This window comes from Camellia sinensis, chromosome 5 (assembly GCF_055761805.1).
Source record: "Camellia sinensis isolate YWXY chromosome 5, ASM5576180v1, whole genome shotgun sequence".
In the NCBI taxonomy this organism is placed as follows: Eukaryota; Viridiplantae; Streptophyta; class Magnoliopsida; order Ericales; family Theaceae; genus Camellia; species Camellia sinensis.
Window position 1 is genome coordinate 149,393,835 of NC_138965.1, and position 21,257 is coordinate 149,415,091.

Below are 21,257 nucleotides of genomic sequence, written 5' to 3' on the forward strand. Positions count from 1 at the left end.
TAAGATCATCTCTAATGGTCCATCAATTCTATCATTAAATTTTAATTTAACGAAAAATTATCATTTTTCCTACGTCAATAGTTTTATCAAATTAGTATCAAATCGAGGATATAAAAAATCTTTCACTAAATTGAGGACGCCTAGGACCTTTTATCATTTCATTGTTCATAACTGTTATATTTTCACCACAAGATGTCTTCCAAATGACTACTTCTTTGCAAAAATTTGTAAAAAAATTATCCTAACCGGTCGATCGGCCAGAACCTTTTATCATTTCATTGTTCATAACTGTTATATTTTCTTCATAAGATGTCTTCCAAATAACTACTTCTTTACAAAAATTTGTAAAAAAATTACCCTAACCAATCGATCAGCCAAACATCTACCCAATCATTTGTCCGATCGACCTGTATTTCATAAAAGTTCAACATACCTCTTTAAAACACTTGATACCAAATAGAGTTTTAATTTAGGGGGAAAAAAAAAGCAACTTTGAAGATTCTCTAAAAAGGGGGTTGAAGGTGTAATTTTACAAACCTCTTAAACCCCTCAAACGCATGAGACGCCATAGCCATGGCGGAGAGAGAGCTCTAGCTCAGTGTTTCTCCTGCATGCCTCGACCTTTTCTCGGCCTTTCTCGCCATGGAACCATCCAGGTAATCTCTGTCAGCCTCTTCTGGTTCTAATTATTGTTAAATGTTGTTGTAATTGCATATCACATTTATCGAATTCACGACGAGTTTGATTGTGTTTGTATCTTCTTGATCTCCATCACCATAATTGTCTCGTGATTATAATTTTAATTTCTTTAGATGAAAGAGAACAAAACTTCGTAAAAGTCTCTTCAATTTGAATATTATTGTAGTCATTTTCCAATAGTACAAAAAATTATACTTTTTAATATCAAAAGTCCCACCAATACATATGAAAAATATGGAATAATGGGATTTCCCTAACCTTTGACCTTTGCCCTGTGCCTCTGTTTTTTCCCACTAGACAAGAACTTGATCTTGAAGATGAAGATGAATCTCATAATTCTTCTTCTATCACTATTGTCTTGCTCAATTCTCTCTCCCCTTCTTGCAAATCCCAACTCTATTGTTGATTTCAATTTCCCAGCAGTTTTCAACTTCGGCGATTCCAATTCCGACACTGGCGAGATTTCCGCCGGCCTCGGCGTCCACCTCAGCCTTCCCTATGGCTGCACTTATTTCCACAAATCATCTTCAAGGATGTGCGATGGCCGTCTTGTCATTGATTTTCTAAGTGAACCTTTCTTACTCTCCTTCTATTCTTCAATTAATCATTTCAAATCTATGTTTTCTTTTTTTCACAATTTTTTTTGGGGGCAAATTATACCTCTTGTTTCTGTAATTTAGTTTCAATTGTATCAATTTTGTGCTTTAATTTTGGCATTAGCTCCTCCATACCTCATCTCTCCATACTCCTCTTGCGGGTTTTAACCTGGGCACACACAGATATTTGAACCGACTATCTCATAGGTCTTGCAATGAATGTTATCCACACATGAACTTCATGTGTTTATAGTTGTCCGATGAAACTGATTTTTTGTGTGGATAACCTTTGCTGTGAGTCCTATGAGATAGATGGTTTAGACAAAAGGGGTATGGAGGGGTGTAGAGAGATGGGGTGTGGAGTGGAGCTCATCCCTTTAATTTTACACGAAGTGTCCATTTAGAACAGCTGATAACATTGGTTAAAAAAGTAGTTAAAAATCAAGGGCCAAATAATCGGTAGTGTCCATTTGCACACCACAAAACTTCTCAACTTACACCATTTTTTTGGTTCACCGAATTGGAATTTTGTTCGGTAGTTGATATCTGAACAATTGATTGTATGAATTGAGAAAAAGGTTAGCGTTCAAATAGAAGCTCCCAACCCCTCAACCTCAATTACTTTGAGGAGAGTCAAATGACAAAATTTAATGGGGCATTAATTGGACTGAATTGACACAATATTAAAAATGTAAGAGTAAAATTGATGCAATTAGAGCTATAATAAGCAAATTGATATAAGAGAAAAACTACTGGGATGGGACTACTAATGTAAATTTTTTATTTATTTTTATTTTTTTTCGGGTTGTGTTGCAGTGGATGCAATGGGGCTGCCATTTTTAAATCCCTATTTGAATGCAATTGGGGCTCCAAGTTTCAGGAATGGATGCAATTTTGCAGCTTCAGGTTGTACTGTACTTCCAGCTACTGCACAATCTAATTGCCCCTTTTCATTTGGGATTCAGGTATCTCAATTTCTGCAATTCAAGGCTGAGGTTCTGAGACTGCAATCTGAGAGTATGTTCTTGGCATCTTCAAAAAAATTAGAAGTAATGACTAAAAAAATTATTGGATTTTTGGTTTGTTATGTGTATGATTAACATTTCTATTGTGTTTGAATCATGAATTTGTGAAAGGAAAATTAAAGTGAGGGGAAAAAATGGTTATTTGGTTGTCTTTTCATTTTTTTTTTTCGAAACAAAACAATGAAAAGTTTGTACACAATTTATTTTTGTGCAGTTGCAGTTTTTGAAAATTTGGAAACCACTTATTGGTGTGTTCTAAAGACTTAAGTTATTTAAAATATGAAAAAATCCCGAAAACAATTTTCAAAACCGGTTCACCAAACAAGTTTGATGCTCCTTTTTTTGTCTTCTTCTTTTTTTTTTTTTTTTTTCAGAAAATAAAAACAAAAAATGAAAAACAACCTTAATTCCAGTTTGGTTATCATTTCTTTTCCCTCTACAAATTCCTCCATCAATCCAAGATCCATACATAACATTGTAGCTAATAGAAAATCTGGCATACGAGCAAAATACTAGAATAATATTATTGTATTCTTAATTTTGTTGCAGCAAAAGAACTTGACAGGTACCTTCCACCAGAGGATTATTTCAACAAGGGGCTGTACATGTTTGACATAGGCCAAAATGATCTTAGAGTTGACTATGATTCCATGCCATTGGACCAAGTTCTTGCTTTCATTCAAACAATTTTAGCAGAATTTGAAGCTGGAATTAAGGTCAGCTTAATGCTCCCTTTGTTTCGATGGAAAATATTTTCTTCTTTTTTTGACGTTTGATATGACAGAAAATCATAATCACTGTTGTGGTCAATTGAAAGCAAACTTATTAGGGTTGAAAAGTGGAAGACATTTTCCGCATCAAAATCTTACTAATGCCACCACACTACCACTGCCACCATCACCATCACCATCACCATCACCTCCTCCACCTCAAAACCACCACCGCCATCAACCCACCTCCACCACCACCACCACCATTACCACACCTCCACTACATCGCTTCACCACCACTACCAGGCTGGCCTTGGGCCAAGGCAACAAAGGCAGTTGCCTTGGGCCCCCAACTAATTTAACACTTGTATCATTAATGGGCTAAAAAATAATGATTCAGTTCAACTTATATAAGTTCACAATTTAAAGTAAAGGACCTTTATAGAACATGTAGTCTTTTTTAATTAGTATTTTGCATTTAAAAATATGAGAAAAGTAAACTAACTGATACCTTCTTGTAGTTGGTTCAATTTTTTATTTAATATTACAACTTTTGATTTATTTAATTTTTAGATTGGGTGATTTCTTTCTTGTTGTAAACTGGATTTTGTTAAGATATAAGACCATTATCTTTTTTGAGTTTTTGTAATGATTTTTTTATGTCTTGATCTATGTAAATAACTTTAGTATATAATTTTAGTCATTTATGTAAGCAGAATTTGTATGGGTATTATTGGCAAATAAAATAAAAAGTATAAGTACTTGCCATTTTAACCCAAAAATAAAAATAAAAATTTGTGATTATGCATAGAGGGCCACAATTCAAGAATTTGCCTAGGGCCTCCAACAACTCAAGGTCAGCCCACCACTAGCACCCCGCCACCACTTTCACCACCGACACCCCTGGACCACCTCACCACCACTGCCACCAACACTTCCACCACCCACCACAACCACCACTAATACAATCACTAGCATATCAGTTTCAAGACAGCAACCAAACATATTTCTGTAAAAAAAAAAAAAAAGGATTTTTGTGGGAATTTTTTTTTGGCTTATTTGAGATTAGTAAATTATCATATTGTAATGTTTCATGCCATGCAACTGTATGTCTTAGATCTGTTAGACTAACAGAATTTTAGTTCCTCAGAAACTATACGAGGAGGGGGCGCGAAATATTTGGGTTCATAACACGGGTCCTCATGGTTGCTTGGCTCAGATTATTGCAAAATATGGAACCGATCCATCGAAGCATGATGAGCATGGGTGTTTGAGCTCGCATAACCAGGCTGCAAAAATTTTCAACTTGCAGCTCCATGAACGCTGCAAAAAATTGCAGAGCCAATACTCAGAGGCAAATATAACTTATACCGACATCTTTGCAATCAAGTTTGATCTCATTGTTAACTGTTCTCGGTATGGTAAGCATGTTTGTTTTAACCTCATTGCATTCATACAGATTGTGAGTTTTTTCTGTTTCTGTTTGATTAATACACTGTTGATTCCTTTACTGTTTGTTTTTGTTTAGTTTCGGCTCTCTCACATAATCACAAGGCAGTGTATGATTTTCTAAAACAGTTTTTGCTTTCCTGTTTCATATAGTTTCTATTATGTCAATCTTGTTTCTGTTTTCTTACTTATACCAGCATCTTTATAAGAAAGTTTGACCTCACCGTTAATTATTCTCGCTACGGTAAGTATGTCTGTTTTACACTCCATGAGAGAGAGAATGTTTTACTTTCACAATTTCAATGAATCTGTGAAATGTGCAAAACTTTGTTTGAATTTTACCTGTTTCAATGTTTGGTGGTGTAATTAGGTACCTTTTTTGCTTCTTTTTCAATGGAAAATAGAATTTAAGATTTTAGATCCTTCTTCTAATTTTGGAGGCATTTTAGCCTTTTACGTATACAATACATATACGACTCCCATCTAGAATTATCCGTGCACTTTTATGGGCTTAACAGTCTTGATTACCCTGCATTTTGTGTGATAAATTATATCAATCCTTTAAAATGTTCTTGTTCTCAAACTGATGGATGTGTGTGGAAACACATGTATGAAAAATATGCACACGTTTCATCAATTTCACTCTATTTTGTGGGCAGTCTTTTATCCCCAGCCCTTTTGTCAAGTCCAAAAAACAATATGGACAATCATAGATATCTAGGTTTTTGTCCTTCACAATAGTGTTGTTTCTTTTTCTATTCTATCCGGTGACATTCAAATAGAATTGATTTTGTATGAATATAATAATTTGCAGGATTTAAGCAACCAATAATGGCGTGTTGCGGGTATGGAGGTCCACCTTTGAACAATGATATCATGTGTAGTCAAACAAAAGTCTTGAATGGGAGGTCAGTCACAGCCAAAGCGTGCAGTAATAGTGCTGAATATGTGAGTTGGGACGGAGTTCATTTAACAGAGGCTGCAAACCGGTATATCTCAACACAAATTCTCTCTGGGAAATTTTCTGATCCACCCTTCTCAAGCAAGATGCCTTCCCTTCTCAACCTCGAGTTTTGAAAACCAGTATGTTTATCGTTGTTTTTTATTCTCTTTTCCAAATCTATTGCATACTCTAGGTTGATGATGAATTTATGTTCTTACAAATGGCATGGAATTACTAGTTTCCTAAATTGTGTTGATTTAGTTTTCATATTTTAGGTGTTTTTTGTTCTACAAGAATTATGTCTAGTTTATTATTAATAACGAGGCAAGCATCATGCCTCAATAGTTGTATAGTTTATAATTACTATAGATTTTCATTCAGAGTTTTATTTTTTTCAATTATTCTGATAATCTTTGGATTCAACGGAGTTAAAGAAGAGTTATGGTGTTCTTATTGCTACATATTTCGCTTTTACACTTTTCTGCTACGGCACATACTTAGTAACTTCTGCAAACCTAAAAAGACATATGATTATTATCAACAGAAATGTTAGGCGAGGAGAAGACTTGACTTGGAATGCTGTAGTAAATATATATATATATATATTTAACTGAACATATAGTTATTGACAAAGCGGTATGTCAAAAAATAATTCATGTAACTGATTCCAACAGATCTAGACACTAGGCTTAGTTTGGTTTGATTTATTTAACATATACTTCAAAATTTCGGTTCCTATTGTTCGATTGCAAATTTCTCATCAACTGTGTGTTCTACATGGCCATTTCTACAAAGTTTTGTAAATGTTTTTCTGGATTTATTTCTTGGACACAACTCACTACTTGGAAACATAAGCATATACCACAGTATTATGCAATAGGAACAACGAAAGCGATCTCCAACAAACCTCTGACTACAAGAGCGAACTGTCAACGCTTCTCTTCCACGTCTTCTCTGGTTTTGAATTTGGGCTCTCTTTTGTCGCACGCTGCTAAAAAATGCTTCAATGTACTAGCCACCAATGCTGCAATTTCAAACAGAAAAATGATCTTTGACAGTGTTACAAGAATTACAAAAGTATTCAGGTAATTAATTTGTTTGGTATTGTTTTCATTTCCTTGGATTTATTTCGAGTGCTGCTAGTAGCACCTACCAAAATTCTTTGGACTGTCCATTTCTTTGGACCTCAACCCTAAATCCTAAATTTTAATAATATTTTGTTGGACACCCCACTTATTACCAAATCTACCCATATTCATAATATTTTCACAATGAAATACACACTCACCTAATTTTTCATCCCTCTCCTTCCCCGACTCTCCTTTGACAAATCAAAACTCGCGCCTTTCATTCTCATCTCTTGAATCCACCTCGTCATTGCTCTGCCATCGCTCCTCTCTCTCTCTGTAACTCTCTCTCCACTTTCCAGTACCTCCAGAGCTTAATCTGAACCAAGAAGATCACAACAATCGAAACCAAAACCGACAAAATCGATGGATCTCATCATTTTTCACACAAAGATTTGTAATCATTTTGGTTTTTGGTGGTTGAAGTGAAGAGAATGATTGAGAATAAGAAGTGGAAAATGAAGAAGAAAAAACACAGTTGGAATATTTCTCTTCCAATTGTGTCTTTTCTTGTTTTTTTAATTGTGATTCGGCGAGCACAGAGGTGTTCTTCTCTTTGCAAGAGCTTGAAGAGTAAGAGGTGACCCGGGCTTTGAGAGATTTCCATTAGTGGGTGGTTTTGAATTGTGGAGATTAGTTTGTGGGGTTGGTGTTCTTTGTCGATTGGGATTTCGACGACGTGGGTTTTTTTGGAATTTGCCATTGATTGGGAAATTCATATGAGAAAGTGAAGATTGATGCACATTGTAGGAATAGAAAACAATGTATATATATGGAAAACTAATCTCCATAATATTTCCATAATATTTTAGAATAGAAAACTAATCTCCATAATATTTTCACAATGAAATGCACACCCACCCAATTTGTTCACCACTGTGTAGCGGAAAAAATGTATTTTGTTCAGAACTGTTTTGTCGAACAATAATGATCATGTCAGCACTGTATGTCTGAACAAAATTTGTTCATCACTGTGTAACTTGAATCCATTCCAATTCACAACTTAAAATAACATGAATTAATTTCATTCAAAATACACAACTTAAATCCATTCGAATTCACTCTTTTCCATTCTAAGTTAGTTTAACAAAGAAAATTACATAACTGACTATTTGCATTAATGTTCGGAACTTATGTATTGAACGAAAGGATTATGTTCAGTATTGTATTACCGAACATAATTATAACAGTCAGCAAACCAGTACCAAACAGCACGAACGAAACAAGAACGACCGAAAATGTTAATATAAGACAGATAAACTTATTAATGGAACGCCGGTCTCACTAGAATTGTTGTCCTCGTCCTCCATTGCTCTACACAGTGAAATAAGTGATGAAGTATACGTTATACTTGAAGCAAAACTTTCAAATTCAATAGCGTTGATGATGGTGATGAAGATGACACATTCAGGATTTAAGATGATTATGAAAAATAATAGATTTAGGGTTTATATTAGTTGGTTATGAAAAGTAATAGGTTTAAGATTTGCAAACATGGAATACGTATAGTTGTAGTTGGAGTTGGAGGTAGGGGTGGGGGTGGGGGGTGGGTGTCCAATATTATAGAGTATTAGTTCTTATTGATAGATGGGTGTTTCATTTAATAATGTCTTTTAATGTAATTTTATTTTATGGTATAATTGTAATAAAAAAAAATTATAAAATGGGGGGTCCAAAGAATTTTGGCAGGTGCAGCGCTCTTTATTTCCTCTTATTTTGAAATTTGGTTTGAAAAACAAGCCCAGTACCATTCCTCTGTATTCTGTAGTAGAAACTCTCCGATTTACCATAATACAATATTATTACACTTAATTATTATTTTCCTTTTGATTTTGAATTTTTTTCCCAAAATTATTCTCCAATCATGAAGGTTTTGTATCAGTTTAAGAGGTATAAGGAAAGTGAAAAAGGTGCAAACAATTACCAGGAAGGTTTCATGAATAAAACAGCCAAAAATTATCACAATTTGGAGAGTGAAAAAGATGCAAACAATTAAAGTGGACAATAACTACGACTTTAAATTTAAATAATTCATTTTATAAAATAAAATATGATTTGTTCATGTAACACTTTGTACTTTTGGATTTAAAATTGATATGAGATGTAATTGAATGATGTTAAGGATTGATAGGTATATACATATTGGCCTCGTTTGGGAAGTGGCTATTTTAGAGATTTTTTGATTTTTTTGCTATTTTAGTAGGCTATTTTAGTTTTTGTGTTTGGGAAGATGAGATAAATTTTTATTTGAGTTGTTGTATTGAAAAATGTGTTGAAATGATGTTTGAAATTAAAATGACAAATTTGTCCTTAAGATTACAATTTTTTAAATTGATATAAAAGGGCAAAATCGTAATTTATCAGTTGATGTAACAATTTGTCAATGGACAGTGTAGGCTGTGCCTACACTGCCAGCAGCTGCAGCCTATTTTTTTTTTTTTTGAAAACTTTGAACAGTGGGGCTTTTTGGCTTATTTGTAATTTGAAGCTATAATAGCCTCAACCCTTTCTTCCCAAACAGCGCCATTGTTACTGTTATGCCTGTAGACGTCTCCGAACGTCCCGGGAGGGAAATTCCCCCTGTTTTGTTCATTGGGCTCACTACAGTTCAGGACTCAATGTCACGGTCCTGTATCTAATCTCGCAGAGTGCAATGCAAGACCGATGAAATCATCAAAGAGTCCAAATCCGGCAAATCGTTTTTGAAAACAGATTTTTTGAAAGAAGTGCCAAACATGGACTGCTTTGCCAGATACAGAGTCGTCACCTAAATGTTTTATTTTGGGAAATTTAGGAAACCCTGACTCGTTGCCTAAGGCCACGTGTCCGTCATCACCAAAGTTGTTTCGGCTCGGGAACTTGGGTACGATTGGGGAAGGTCACTTCGTGAGCACCCCTGCTCGCCCGATCAAAGATCGGCCTCTACTAACCATGATATTTAGTTTTGAAAATATTATGCGTTCTTATTCCGGTTATTAGCCTAGATTTACTATGTGATGCGCACAGCATACAAGTATAGACCGGGTCGCCTGAATTGGAACAACACATCTCATGTTTGTTTTAAAAAACGGTTTGCTACTCGCAAGTAGGCTAAAACGTGGATTTGCCACCCTCAGGTGGGTTTAGAAATCAAGATGATTTGCCACTATCTAGTGGGCTTAAAACTCACATTTGATGAATTGTTCCAATTCGGATAACCCAACCTTCACCCACAGGCATTCAGGCAAGTATATCATATAAGCACATAGCCTCATGGTAAGCATGCTATCATGGCAGTCACTCACACATATGCAAAGATGCTAAAGCGTAAAACTTACCAAGTACTCCAAGCCAAAACAAAAGCTATGTTAGAAATTCATGCATGATCCTAACTATACAGAAATGCCTAATGCAACGCATGCAAAATGCAACTAAGATAGGCTCGGCTATTCTAAACATGGCATATGATGATGCTACAGCTAGCACATATTCGATTTGGAATTTGAAATACAAATGCAGTTAGTATGATGCGCCGAGCCCGATGCATGCAAGACAGATGAATGAATACAGACATGCTATCATACTGTATGCTAATTGAAACATGCCCTAATCTAACCATCATAAGCTGGTAAATAAAAGGGAGAAAGACGTGGGGTTGGAAGACATACATCACACTCACGCACACTTATTACAATTGTGCCCTCACTCGGAGGGTCCAAAAGAATAATACAGTCTGAATGAATAATACAGTCCGAATAAATAGAAAACCCTAATTAATTAACAAATTAATCTAGGAAAGCAGGTAAATTAGCATGCAAGCCTATGGACTGCCTCAGCTCTGTTCCGAATGATGGGAGATGCATGCTTGAGTTGCCTGGCGCAGAAATCCATTGCAATGCCCCGATTCGCCTCTGTTTGCAATTAATGCCGGAATGCTGTGCAAGGCTTTAGAAAGCTGCTGATTTCTGATTTGCTGCAACAGAGAGCAAGAAAAGGGCATGGCAAAGTATTTCACATATGTATGCATGACTACTCTTCAGGGAGTGTAGTCCTCGATCCTCGTGCCACCAATCACGCATATCGATGCATGATGGCCGAGGAGTCGAATTGCACGACTCGATATGAAATGAATGCACATAAAAGCACAACGAGACCTAAACTTCATCATGGGTAATCCGGAGTGTTGGCGACAGGGAATTGAGATACGTTCCGTCACTCGGAGTACGAAACGTCCCTCGTTTCCCGTGCTTAGGCTAACTCCTATCCCAAACACAATGCAAATGAGATGGCATACATAATGTGACTAACATACAACCTAGCATACGCAATGCTATGAGATGGCATACACAATGCTCGATGTAACATGGCATACACAATGCTCTAACATGCAACCTAGCATACGCAATGCTATGAATTGGCATATACAATGCATAATGGACTTACACCAACATGAGTGGACCTTAGCCACACTCACATCAGTGGCCATTAGATGAAAATGAGACAACCGAAATGCGTGCACACATGCACGCATACCGAGGACCGAACCTAAGGCATCAAATGCCACTCTACCAAAGTATGGCAAGGGATGGAAGATGGCCTATGAACATGTAATTTCCAGCACTAAAATATGATGCTAAATGATCCCAAAACATGGAAATATGGCACTCGATGTATGGAATAAGCCCTGAAACTCAAAAGTAGTCCAATGCATTGAACCACAAGTATACAAAACAAGCATTATTTGATCATGAAGTCTAAAGACAGAGCCAAGTCAGTCCCAAAACATGCACATTTCTAGTTTAAAGCATGGCCAAAAGATGTTAACATGATGGACTAAAATAGCATGCAACATTGGCTAGTAAGTATGGGTTACATGGCATGTATATGAAGCAAATGAAAACTCATCAAACCAGCCAAAAAAAGTGAATAAAACATGTCAAAATATGCCCAAATAATCACTGAAATGCAGTCAATGCATGCAAAAATGAGGGGCTTCTTTGGAAGGCCATTCAAGGGGTTGTTAAGCACATATAAGATAGACACTTAGCATGACCAAACCAACTCTTGAAATGAGTTATGATAGCCCTAAAATTCACAAAATAAGCCCTGAAATCAGTCTAGGAAACATGCAAAGAAAGGCCCCCTCAAAAGGCCTTGAATGGAATTGTTCTACACATGCATTGTAGGTATAAAATATGGCCAAAAGGGCCTTGGACAGAGCCAAGGCAGACCCCAAAACTCACAGAATGAGGCCTGAAACAAGACCTCGATGCATGAAAAATAGGGTCCCTTTGGAAGGCCCAAAAGACCCCCAAACAAGACAAGGAGAGAGGGGGGGTCACTCCCCTCTAATTTTGGCCCTCAAAAATGCATCAAAGCCACTGAAAATCCACTGGATTTCAGAGGCTAAGAGGCCAAACCATGGCCAATGCAAGTGCTCTAATGCATAGCCTTAATCGTGAAGAGATGAAGCATGCATAGGGGGAAGATGACCCCAAACAGAAATGGAACCTTAACAAAACTTGAAGAGGATGTCAAAACAAGACTTTTTCCAGTTTATAGCAAATCTCGAAAATGCTCACAAGTAAGGCTAAAATAGGATGCAAAAATAGCCCTAAAAGAGAGATAGAGGATAAGGGGAAGTAAATGACCTCAAACGGCAAAGTGCCCTTAAACAAAGTTGAAGAGGGGGTCAAAATAAGACACTTTACAGTTTGGGTCGAAGCTCATAAATGCTTGTAAATAAGGCTAACCAATCATGCAAAAAAATGCAAGTTTAAGGGAAATGGACATTTACCCTTGAAGAGCCGACCTCCAGCAGCTTTTGGACCAAGTTGGTGAGCTTTCAACCTTTGCAAATGACTTCCAAGGTACTGGAATGGATGATGGGGGTGTGGTGCTAAGGGTTGTAGTGCAAATGGACCAAGAAAGTTAGGGTTTTGGAGCTTTGAGTAGTGACAATGGAGGAGGGAGGTGATAAGCCTTAAGCAATTTTGTTCAACCATTAGATATGAAGAGGAGGGCCTTTCTTATAGAGAAGAGAGGTCAAAGCTTCTCTTGGAAGCTTCAAAGATCCTCCATACATGTGTATGGAGGATGCCCTAAATGCCCCCCAGCTGGCACAGCTGTAAAGTATTTAGAGAGGGCAAAAAGCAAGAAGCAGGCCGGCCAGTTCAAGTGGCCGGCCGGCCACTCCCCCTGGTCGGCCGACCAGGGGTCAAAAGGTTCAAGCCCCAAAGCTGGTCGTCCATGAAGCCCTTGAAGTTAGCTTTCCAATGCCGCAAACCTTGCATTAAAATTCCTCCTGTGCAAAAAGTTATACCAATTTTGGTGAAGCCGCGCAGATTCGGTCCAAACGGACTTCAACCAACCATATCTCCCCCACTCGGACTTGTCCTTAGGAGATTCTTGAGTGAAAAATGAAGCCCCGGAAGTAAGCTTTCCAACGGTGGTGGCCTCATATCCTAATTCCTCCTGTGCAAAAAGTTATGCCCGTTTCGGTGAAGCCGCGCAGATGTTTTCTCTCATTCCCGGATTCATGCTGAACCACTTTTGACCAAAAAAGCTGGTCGGCCATCTGATTTTCTAGTTTTCCATGTGGCCACATTGAAGCCCCAGAAGTTAGCTTTCCAATGGTGCCAACCTCGCATTAAAATTCCTCCTGTGCAAAGAGTTATGCCCGTTTCGGTGAAGCCGCGCAGATTTGGTCCTATCCGGATTCATGCCGAACTTCTCCCAAACTAGTTTTGCTTCTCTCCTTTCCTCTTTTCTTCAACTCCAAACCCCTAGACAAGGTGTTTTGAAAGATTTTTCCAAAGATTTCATCTCTCTTTCGTTCATTTTCACTTTGTCCTTGCTCGGTTTACCGAAAAGCGCAACATTTGACAAAATGCGAGCCTTGGAACATCGTAAAAACTTTATTTCAAAAACGTTTTGAAAGAGAGGGTTTTAAGGTCTAAAATCTTTTGATCAAGATTGTTTTGGTCCAAAAAGGGGTATGAAGTTGAGATTTGACTCTCCTCTTACCGAAGAAATCGACCCTTTGCACTGCACAACTTCCAAAACCATCAGTCGCGTCCAAGTCTTAAAGGCGGTAAAAAATGGGGTGTCTACAATGCCTTGTTATTAGATTGGGTTTTGTTGCTGTATTTTGTTATGGTTTTGAGAACGCATGCAATTTTGGGGACGAAATTTCTTAAGGAGGGAAGATTGTAGCAATCTAGAATTTTTCCTTCCGCTCGAGCAGGGGAGTTGACGGTCGAGCGGACTTGTGAGGCTTCCAGTATTTTTGCGGTCTGTCCGAAATTCTGAGAGTTGTGAATTCCCACTCGACCGTAGGAGTGGTCGCTCGAGCGGCCGACTTTGTTGGTCTGAGCGCGAGATTGGGCGCTCGAGCGCGAGATTGGGCGCTCGAGCAGTCTGCCTAGTTAAGTTTGACTTTTTGAGACTAGTGGGATTGTTTTTTTACCCTTTTATTATTGTCTTTGGAGCCTCCTAGTTTTATTTTGGGTCATTGATCGAAGTGGTAACATGATGGTAAAGTAAGATTGGATCAAAAACTTTAATTCGGATAATCTTCCTACGAACAGCCGTCACTCTTTTGCCCTTTTCTTTTTCCACATTTTGAATTTGGATGTGAGGCTAGAACCATTGGAAAGCTTATTTTCGGGACTTCAATTTGGACACAAGAACGACCTAAAACGGAGTCCGAATGGGAAATTTATACCTCTTCGAAGTTTCAGAATCTGTGCTAGAAGCAGGTACGCTCGAGCGAGAAAATGGACGCTCGAGCGGACTGCGCGAGTTCAGCAGCTTTAAAACGTGATTTTTATATCATTTCTTACATTTTCTTTTCCCTTCTTCCTTCCTCTCATTCTAGGTCCGAAAACCTAGCCCTAAAAACCTTGATTTCCTCCACTTTTATCAACAAATCCACCATGGATCTTGCATTAAGGATGGAGAACAAGAGAAGATCAATATTTTCAACCGATTGAAGCTCGAATTTGTGACGGATTCTCATCAAAGCATCGCTCCTTTGCTTGATTCTTGAGGTAGGGTTTCTTGTTCTTCCTCAATACTTCCATAAATAGATAGATTTGTGGTATTTTGATTTTATACATACAAAACCTACATTTTTGGGTATCTAGAGTATATTATGAGAATTGGGGATTCAGGGTTTGAGATGTTGGGAGTTCAATTGATGGGTTAAAATGATGGATTGTGAACCCTTGGTGTATAATCAATGGGAAAGTTGGAATAAAAAGTAATTGGTTAAGAAATTTGAATTTTTTCTTGAAATTTCTAGGTTTTCTAGAAACCCTAGGTTGATTCATGATGATAATCAATGATTTGGCCCAAATTGAAAGTAGAATCATGAAATCGGTAGGTTGAATTATATATGTACAAGTTTAATTGGAATTTGGTTATATTTGAAAATTATGTTTAAAATTTGCGAATGAACTTTGTTATGAGCATTGTAAATCATGTTACAATGAGAAAGGAAATTGGGGGAAATGATTTATTAATGATATAGATGACATAAACTCGGTTATGGAATGTTGAGATGGGATTTAAGAATTTACCTTGAATTATGTTGAATTATATCTAGTGGTGTTGAATTGAATCATGTTAAATAGTGTTGATTATGTTGAATTGTGTTGACTATGTTGAGTTGTGTTGAATTAAGTTGAGTAATGTTGGGTTGTATTGACTTTGGGTTGATATAAATAAAGGAAGTTTTGCCCTAATTGGATCAAATTGTTATTTTGTATAAGCAATTAAAATTGTCAGTGTAAATGTGAAATCAGAGGATTATTAATGATGATGATGGAGTTTGATATGCGTTATCACTCCCATATGAGATTTTGGAAAAAGCATATCTTCAAAGGAATTTATATATCGGTTTAGATGTATTTGTTTTGGGTTATCGATGGAGGATAGCTGTGATTGGTGTAAAAATTGCATGTTGACTAGACAAACCGGACTATTTATAAATCATGCATATCATGGAGAATGCAATGGATTTTGAGGATTTAAACTGTATGTTTTGGAAAAAGATTTTGGAAATTCTTGTGCTATGTTTAAGAGCACTTGTTTCATTTGAAAATCATAATTTGGATCACATGTATTGTGCTAGTTGAAAAGAGTAAATAATATGATAAGTCTGAGAAATGGTTGTCATTGAATATGACTGTGTGTTTTAATACATTGCATATGTATGATTGTTTAGGAGAAGAAAGTGGATGTACTTCATGTGTGATTGTGTGATTAAATACATTGTATATGTATGTTTGTTTGGAGGAGGAAGTGGATGGACTTCATTGTTTGGGAGGAGAAAGGGGATGGACTCCATTATAACTAAATTGGCCGGAGTGTCCTGGGTGAAAGTCCCGAAATTTATACATGGGTGCCGATCTCGCGGACGAAATTTCCGTAAAATGGCAGTTTGAAGTGTTTATGTATATTTTGTATGATTGGGAAAACCACTGAGTTGTAGTATCAGTTTGGTTGTTGTGAAATAATGAAATTTACTCATGAATTGAGAAGAATAAATGAATTGAAACTGAACTGAAGGAAAATGGATTAAGGATTGAAATTGGCATTATGTGGGTAATTGGATTAAGGGCTAGTGATAATGAACTCAATGGATTGCTTGTGACAAAAGGGAAGACTTTGAGCTTTGTTTTGTAAGTAATTGGGAAATTGAATTAAAAAGGGTTTGTGATTCTTGTGTTATGTTTGAACTCTAATCCTTTGGATTTTGATGTTATGGAGTATGGTAATTAGAAATGGAAATGAAATGTGTAATGTTAGAATGGAAACGAAATGTGAAATATTAAAATGGAAACAAAATGAGGAATAATTTGTATTCGGGTTAATAAATTTAAAATGATGTTCTTTCTTTAGTGTACTTGTTTTCAAAGAAAATTTATGACTTCTTAATGATGAGAGACTACATTATGACAAGGAGTTTTCGTAAAAGGTTCAAGTGAAATTTTAAGAAAAGATACTTTTTGGTATAATATTTTGAGCTTACAAAATGTCATCTTAATATATGATATCACTCTGCATGCATGATCATTTCTATCTATGTAGTTGCTATTGTTGTAGACCTATGAGATTCCTACTGGGCATTAGTGCTCACCCCTTGTTGTTTTATTCTTTTCAGGAAGAGAATTTCAGATTCATTAGTTGAAGAGTATGGATTTTAGGGAGATTTATGAGCTGAATTGGGCCGTGGCAATGGCCGGGCAAATTGTGGGCCGTGGTGATGGCCGAGCAAATTGTGGGCCGTGGTAATGGCCAGGAAAATTGTGGGCCGAACACAATTGGGCCGTGGTAGCTTGGGCCTATCCGCAAGGGTTTTGCTTGGTTAAGGCACAGGGCATGTGGGACCGAGCTACTTGGTTTGTTGGTGCGGAAGCCGGTCTACTGGGAGTTCGGCCGAGATGTCTGTCTATCTCCGTGGGTTCCACAATTCATGCGTTAGCTCGGCAGGAAGACCGACGGCTAACCGGTTCGACCTACCTCGAGCTCGGCTTGTTGGAATGCAGCCGAGTTCGATTGTACAGGAGCTCGGCGAATGGTTCATTAAGGTATGCCGCTCAGCGCGGTCAGGAGAAACCGAGGAGGTTCCGCCGGTCTGCCGAGCTCCGCCGAGGTATCCTAACAGTTTGGTTAGGTGGTGATTGATGGATTTGTGCTGACAGATGGGATAGCAGCACCACGTGTCGAGAGACTAATGAGAGTAGATTTGGGGCGCAGAAGGTATATAAGCGAGTCTGCGCCCCCCATGCCTGGGACAGATGAATATTTGGTGAGATTTACACTAAACACAACTCAGTCCTCTCTTTCTCTCTCTATCCCTGTGTGTATGTCTAACTTGATCGTCGGAGGGATTTTCCGGCCACACACCGCCGGGTAGCTCACCGCTGTTGTGCTCGCAGGTCGATCAGACAGACTGGAGCTTGGAAGAAAGGAGTGCGGGCTTGCCTGTATATTTGCTCCCCGCACAATTGGCGCCGTCTATGGGAACTTTGAAAGACAAAACCTTGTCTTCCAGGCTCATCTGATCGCCGTCCATGGCGAACAACGACGAGATTCCGTTGTCTGCCATCGACGGAGTTACCCCAGAGTCAGGCAGACGGAGAGAAGGACATCCCGCCATTCCTCCTATGGCGAACCTGGAAACTTCTCCTGGAGGACATTCAAGAGATGCGCGAGATAAGCGCGGAAGAAGCTTTGGACATTCACGGAGTCCAGACGGTCACCGGCGGCGGAGAGAATCGCACGCCAAGCGACTGGAACACAAGCTAAGGGACCAAGACGCCGTCATCTGGAGAATGGTGGCGGAGATGGAGGATTTTAAGCGACATGTCAAAGGAAATGGTGTAGCTGGAGTGGGAGACCACAGTGAGCGCACCTAACCCCGCCGTTCATGCAGTCAGAGCCAGCGGCATACTTCGTCCATCTCAATCACCAGAAGTTACAAGGTTGGAGATTCCGACGCGCACGTAGAGAAGTCCCGCGCGTAAGACAGCACCTATCAACCCTCACGTCCGGCGACAATGTCGAGCTATTCTTATTCCACTCGTTCAGAGGATTTGTGGGTTGTCTTGAAGGAACGGGCTTGCCGGCGGGAGGCTCAAAGGGTGCCGGCGTTCCAGCGGCTATCCTATGGGGTTCACGCTAGTGAAGAGGTCGGAATGCCTCCACCTCGCCTAGCTACGCCTCTCCTTCTAGACACAGACTTGGCAAGGCTGAGCGCTACCCCTTTCTCCGTGGAGATAGAAACAACACCGCTTCCCGCGGGCTTCCACCAGCCTAAGTTCACACTCTACGACAGAAAAACCAATCTCTATATGCATGTAAGCCACTTCCGACAGGTCATGGCCGAACATAGGCGGAATGACGCTCTTGTGTGCCTTATCTTCCCGTCAAGTTTGGGCGTGCTGGGCTTGAAATAGTTTGAGAGGCTGCCGGAGGGGAGCATAGAAAGGTGGCAGCAGTTGGCCGAAGCCTTTGTGGCGCGCTTCAAAACCAACACCAAAACGTCAAAGGAAGTTGACCACCTTCTCAGTGTTAAGATGGAGCCGAGCAACACACTAAAGGCATACAACTCCAGATATTGGGAAACTTTCAACGAGATCTTGGATTGCCCGGTCAACCTGGCAATCACCCAATACAAGCGTGGTCTCCCGGTCGGATATAGACTGAGGGACTCGCTTACAATGAACCAGCCGCCATCCATGGGGCAACTAATGCAGCGCATCAATGAGCACATCCGAGTAGAGGATGATGCAGCGGCGTCTACCGCGAAGACAACCCCGGTGGCAATAGACAAAAAGGCCTTACAAGATAACCGATCTGGCGGGTAAGGGGGCATACCACTTAGAAGATTTGGAAGGCAAAGGCGTACCCCGGCCATGGAATGCGGCTAACCTCAAACTATTATATTCTTATCGTTCTTAAGTAATTTTTTGAGGAAGAACTTGTTTCCCCTACACTTCTGAATGTGATACTCTTTTTGTCAATGTGATAGAAATGAATTACTTTTGCTGAAGAACTTTTCTGATTAAGCCGAGATGATTTACTCCGGCCAAATGAGTTGATGATTAGCTCAACTCTGAAGTTTCAGCCGAGATGATTTACTCGGGCCAAATGAGTTGATGATTTGCTCAACTCTGAAGATTCAGCCGAAATGATTTACTCTGGCCAAATGAGTTGATGATTTGCTCAACTCTGAAGTTTCAGCCGAGATGATTTACTCCGGCCAAATGAGTTAATGATTAGCTTAACTCTGAAGATTTAGCCGAGATGATTTACTCCGGCCAAATGAGTTGATGATTAGCTCAACTCTGAAGTTTCAGCCGAGATGATTTACTCGGGCCAAATGAGTTGATGATTTGTTCAACTCTGAAGTTTCAGCCGAGATGATTTACTCCGGCCAAATGAGTTGATGATTTGCTCAACTCTGATGATTCAGCCGAGATGATTTACTCCAGCCAAATGAGTTGATGATTTGCTCAACTCTGAAGTTTCAGCCGAGATGATTTACTCTGGCCAAATGAGATGATTTGCTCACTCTGAAGATTCAGCCGAGATGATTTATTCCGGCCAAATGAGTTGATGATTTGCTTAACTCTGAAGTTTCAACCGAGATAATTTACTCTGGCCAAATGACTTGATGATTTGCTTAACTCTGAAGTTTCAGCCGAGATGATTTACTCTGGCCAAATGAGTTGATGATTTGCTCAACTCAAGGCTCTAGCCGAGATGCTCTATCCCGGTGGGAAGCTCAGAGGATGGCGGTGCGAACAACCGTGGAAAAGATCTAGGGAGTTTGGTTTTGGAAGCCGTCAGTCAGAAGGCCGAGGAAAAGGGGCAATTGACAATCATTTTGGTGGAAAGACCAGAGTTCCTTGTCGAGCTGATCTTGCTCGCCAAGAAGGAAGTCGCGGAGCGGACCTTGCTCGCTTTCTTTGGAGTACCTTGCCGAGCTAATCTTGCTCGCCAAGAAGGAAGTCGCCGAGCGGACCTTGCTCACCGACCTTGGAGTTCCTTGCCGAGCTGATGTTGCACGCCAAGAAGGAAGTCACGGAGCGGACCTTGCTCACCTTCTTTCGAGTTCCTTGCCGAGCTGATGTTGCTCGCCAAAAAAGAAGTCGCGGAGCGGACCTTGCTCGCCTTCTTTGGAGTTCCTTGCCGAGCTGATGTTGTTCGCCAAGAAGGAAGTCGCGATGCGGACCTTGCTCGCCTTCTATGGAGTTCCTTGTCGAGCTGATGTTGCTCGCCAAAAAGGAAGTCGCGGAGCGGACCTTGCTCGCCTTCTTTGGAGTTCTTTGCCGAGCTGATGTTGCTCGCCAAGAAGGAAGGCGCAGAGCAGACTTTGCTCGCCTTCTTTGGAGTACCTTGCCGAGCTAATCTTGCTCGCCAAGAAGGAAGTCGCCGAGCGGACCTTGCTCGCCGACCTTGGAGTTACTTGTTGAGCTGATGTTGCTCGCCAAGAAGGAAGTCGCGGAGCGGACCTTGCTCGCCTTCTTTAGAGTTCCTTGCCGAGCTGATGTTGCTCGCCAAGAAGGAAGTCGCGGAACGGACCTTGCTCACCTTCTTTGGAATACCTTGCCGAGCTCATCTTACTCGCCAAGAAGGAAGTCGCCGAGCAGACCTTGCTCGCCGACCTTGGAGTTCCTTTCTGAGCTGATGTTGCACGCCAAGAAGGAAGTCGCGGAGCGGACCTTGCTCGCCTTCTTTGGAGTTCCTTGCCGAGCTGATGTTGCTCGCCAAGAAGGAAGTCGCGGAGCGGACCTTGCTCGCCTTCTTTGGAGTTCCTTGCCGAGCTGATGTTGCTCGCCAAGAAGGAAGTCGCGGAGCGGACCTTGCTCGCCTTCTTTGGAGTTCTTTGCCGAGCTGATGTTGCTGCCAAGAAGGAAGTCGCGAGGCGGACCTTGCTCGCTTTCTTTGAAGTTCCTTGCCGAGCTGATGTTGCTCGCTAAGAAGGAAGTCGCAGAGCGGACCTTGCTCGCCTTCTTTGGAGTTCCTTGCCGAGCTGATGTTGCTCTCCAAGAAGGAAGTCGCGAGGCGGACCTTACTCGCCTTCTTTGGAGTTCCTTGCCGAGCTGATGTTGCTCGCCAAGAAGAAAGTCGCGGGGCGGACCTTGCTCGCCTTTTTTGGAATACCTTGCCGAGCTTATCTTGCTCGCCAAGAAGGAAGTCGCCGAGCGGACCTT

General features: G+C 40.0%; 1 protein-coding gene across 4 annotated transcripts; it reads left to right on the forward strand.

Moving 5' to 3' along the window:
- Positions 1–448: 448 nt before the first annotated feature.
- LOC114282877 (GDSL esterase/lipase At1g54790) lies at positions 449–5,881 on the forward strand. 4 transcript variants are annotated; one of them, XM_082870124.1, is made up of 6 exons: positions 531–656; positions 1,123–1,266; positions 2,112–2,312; positions 2,870–3,036; positions 4,181–4,451; positions 5,294–5,881. In XM_082870124.1, exons 2-6 carry the CDS (start codon positions 1,233–1,235, stop codon positions 5,554–5,556), a joined length of 936 nt encoding a protein of 311 aa, XP_082726250.1. In that variant the 5' UTR covers positions 531–656; positions 1,123–1,232; the 3' UTR covers positions 5,557–5,881. The 4 variants fall into 4 exon arrangements, with proteins under 4 accessions (XP_082726252.1, XP_082726250.1, XP_082726251.1 ...); XM_082870125.1 differs by having other exon boundaries at positions 568–656; positions 1,120–1,266; XM_082870126.1 differs by lacking the exon at positions 1,123–1,266 and having other exon boundaries at positions 449–656.
- The last annotated feature ends 15,376 nt before the right edge of the window (positions 5,882–21,257 follow it).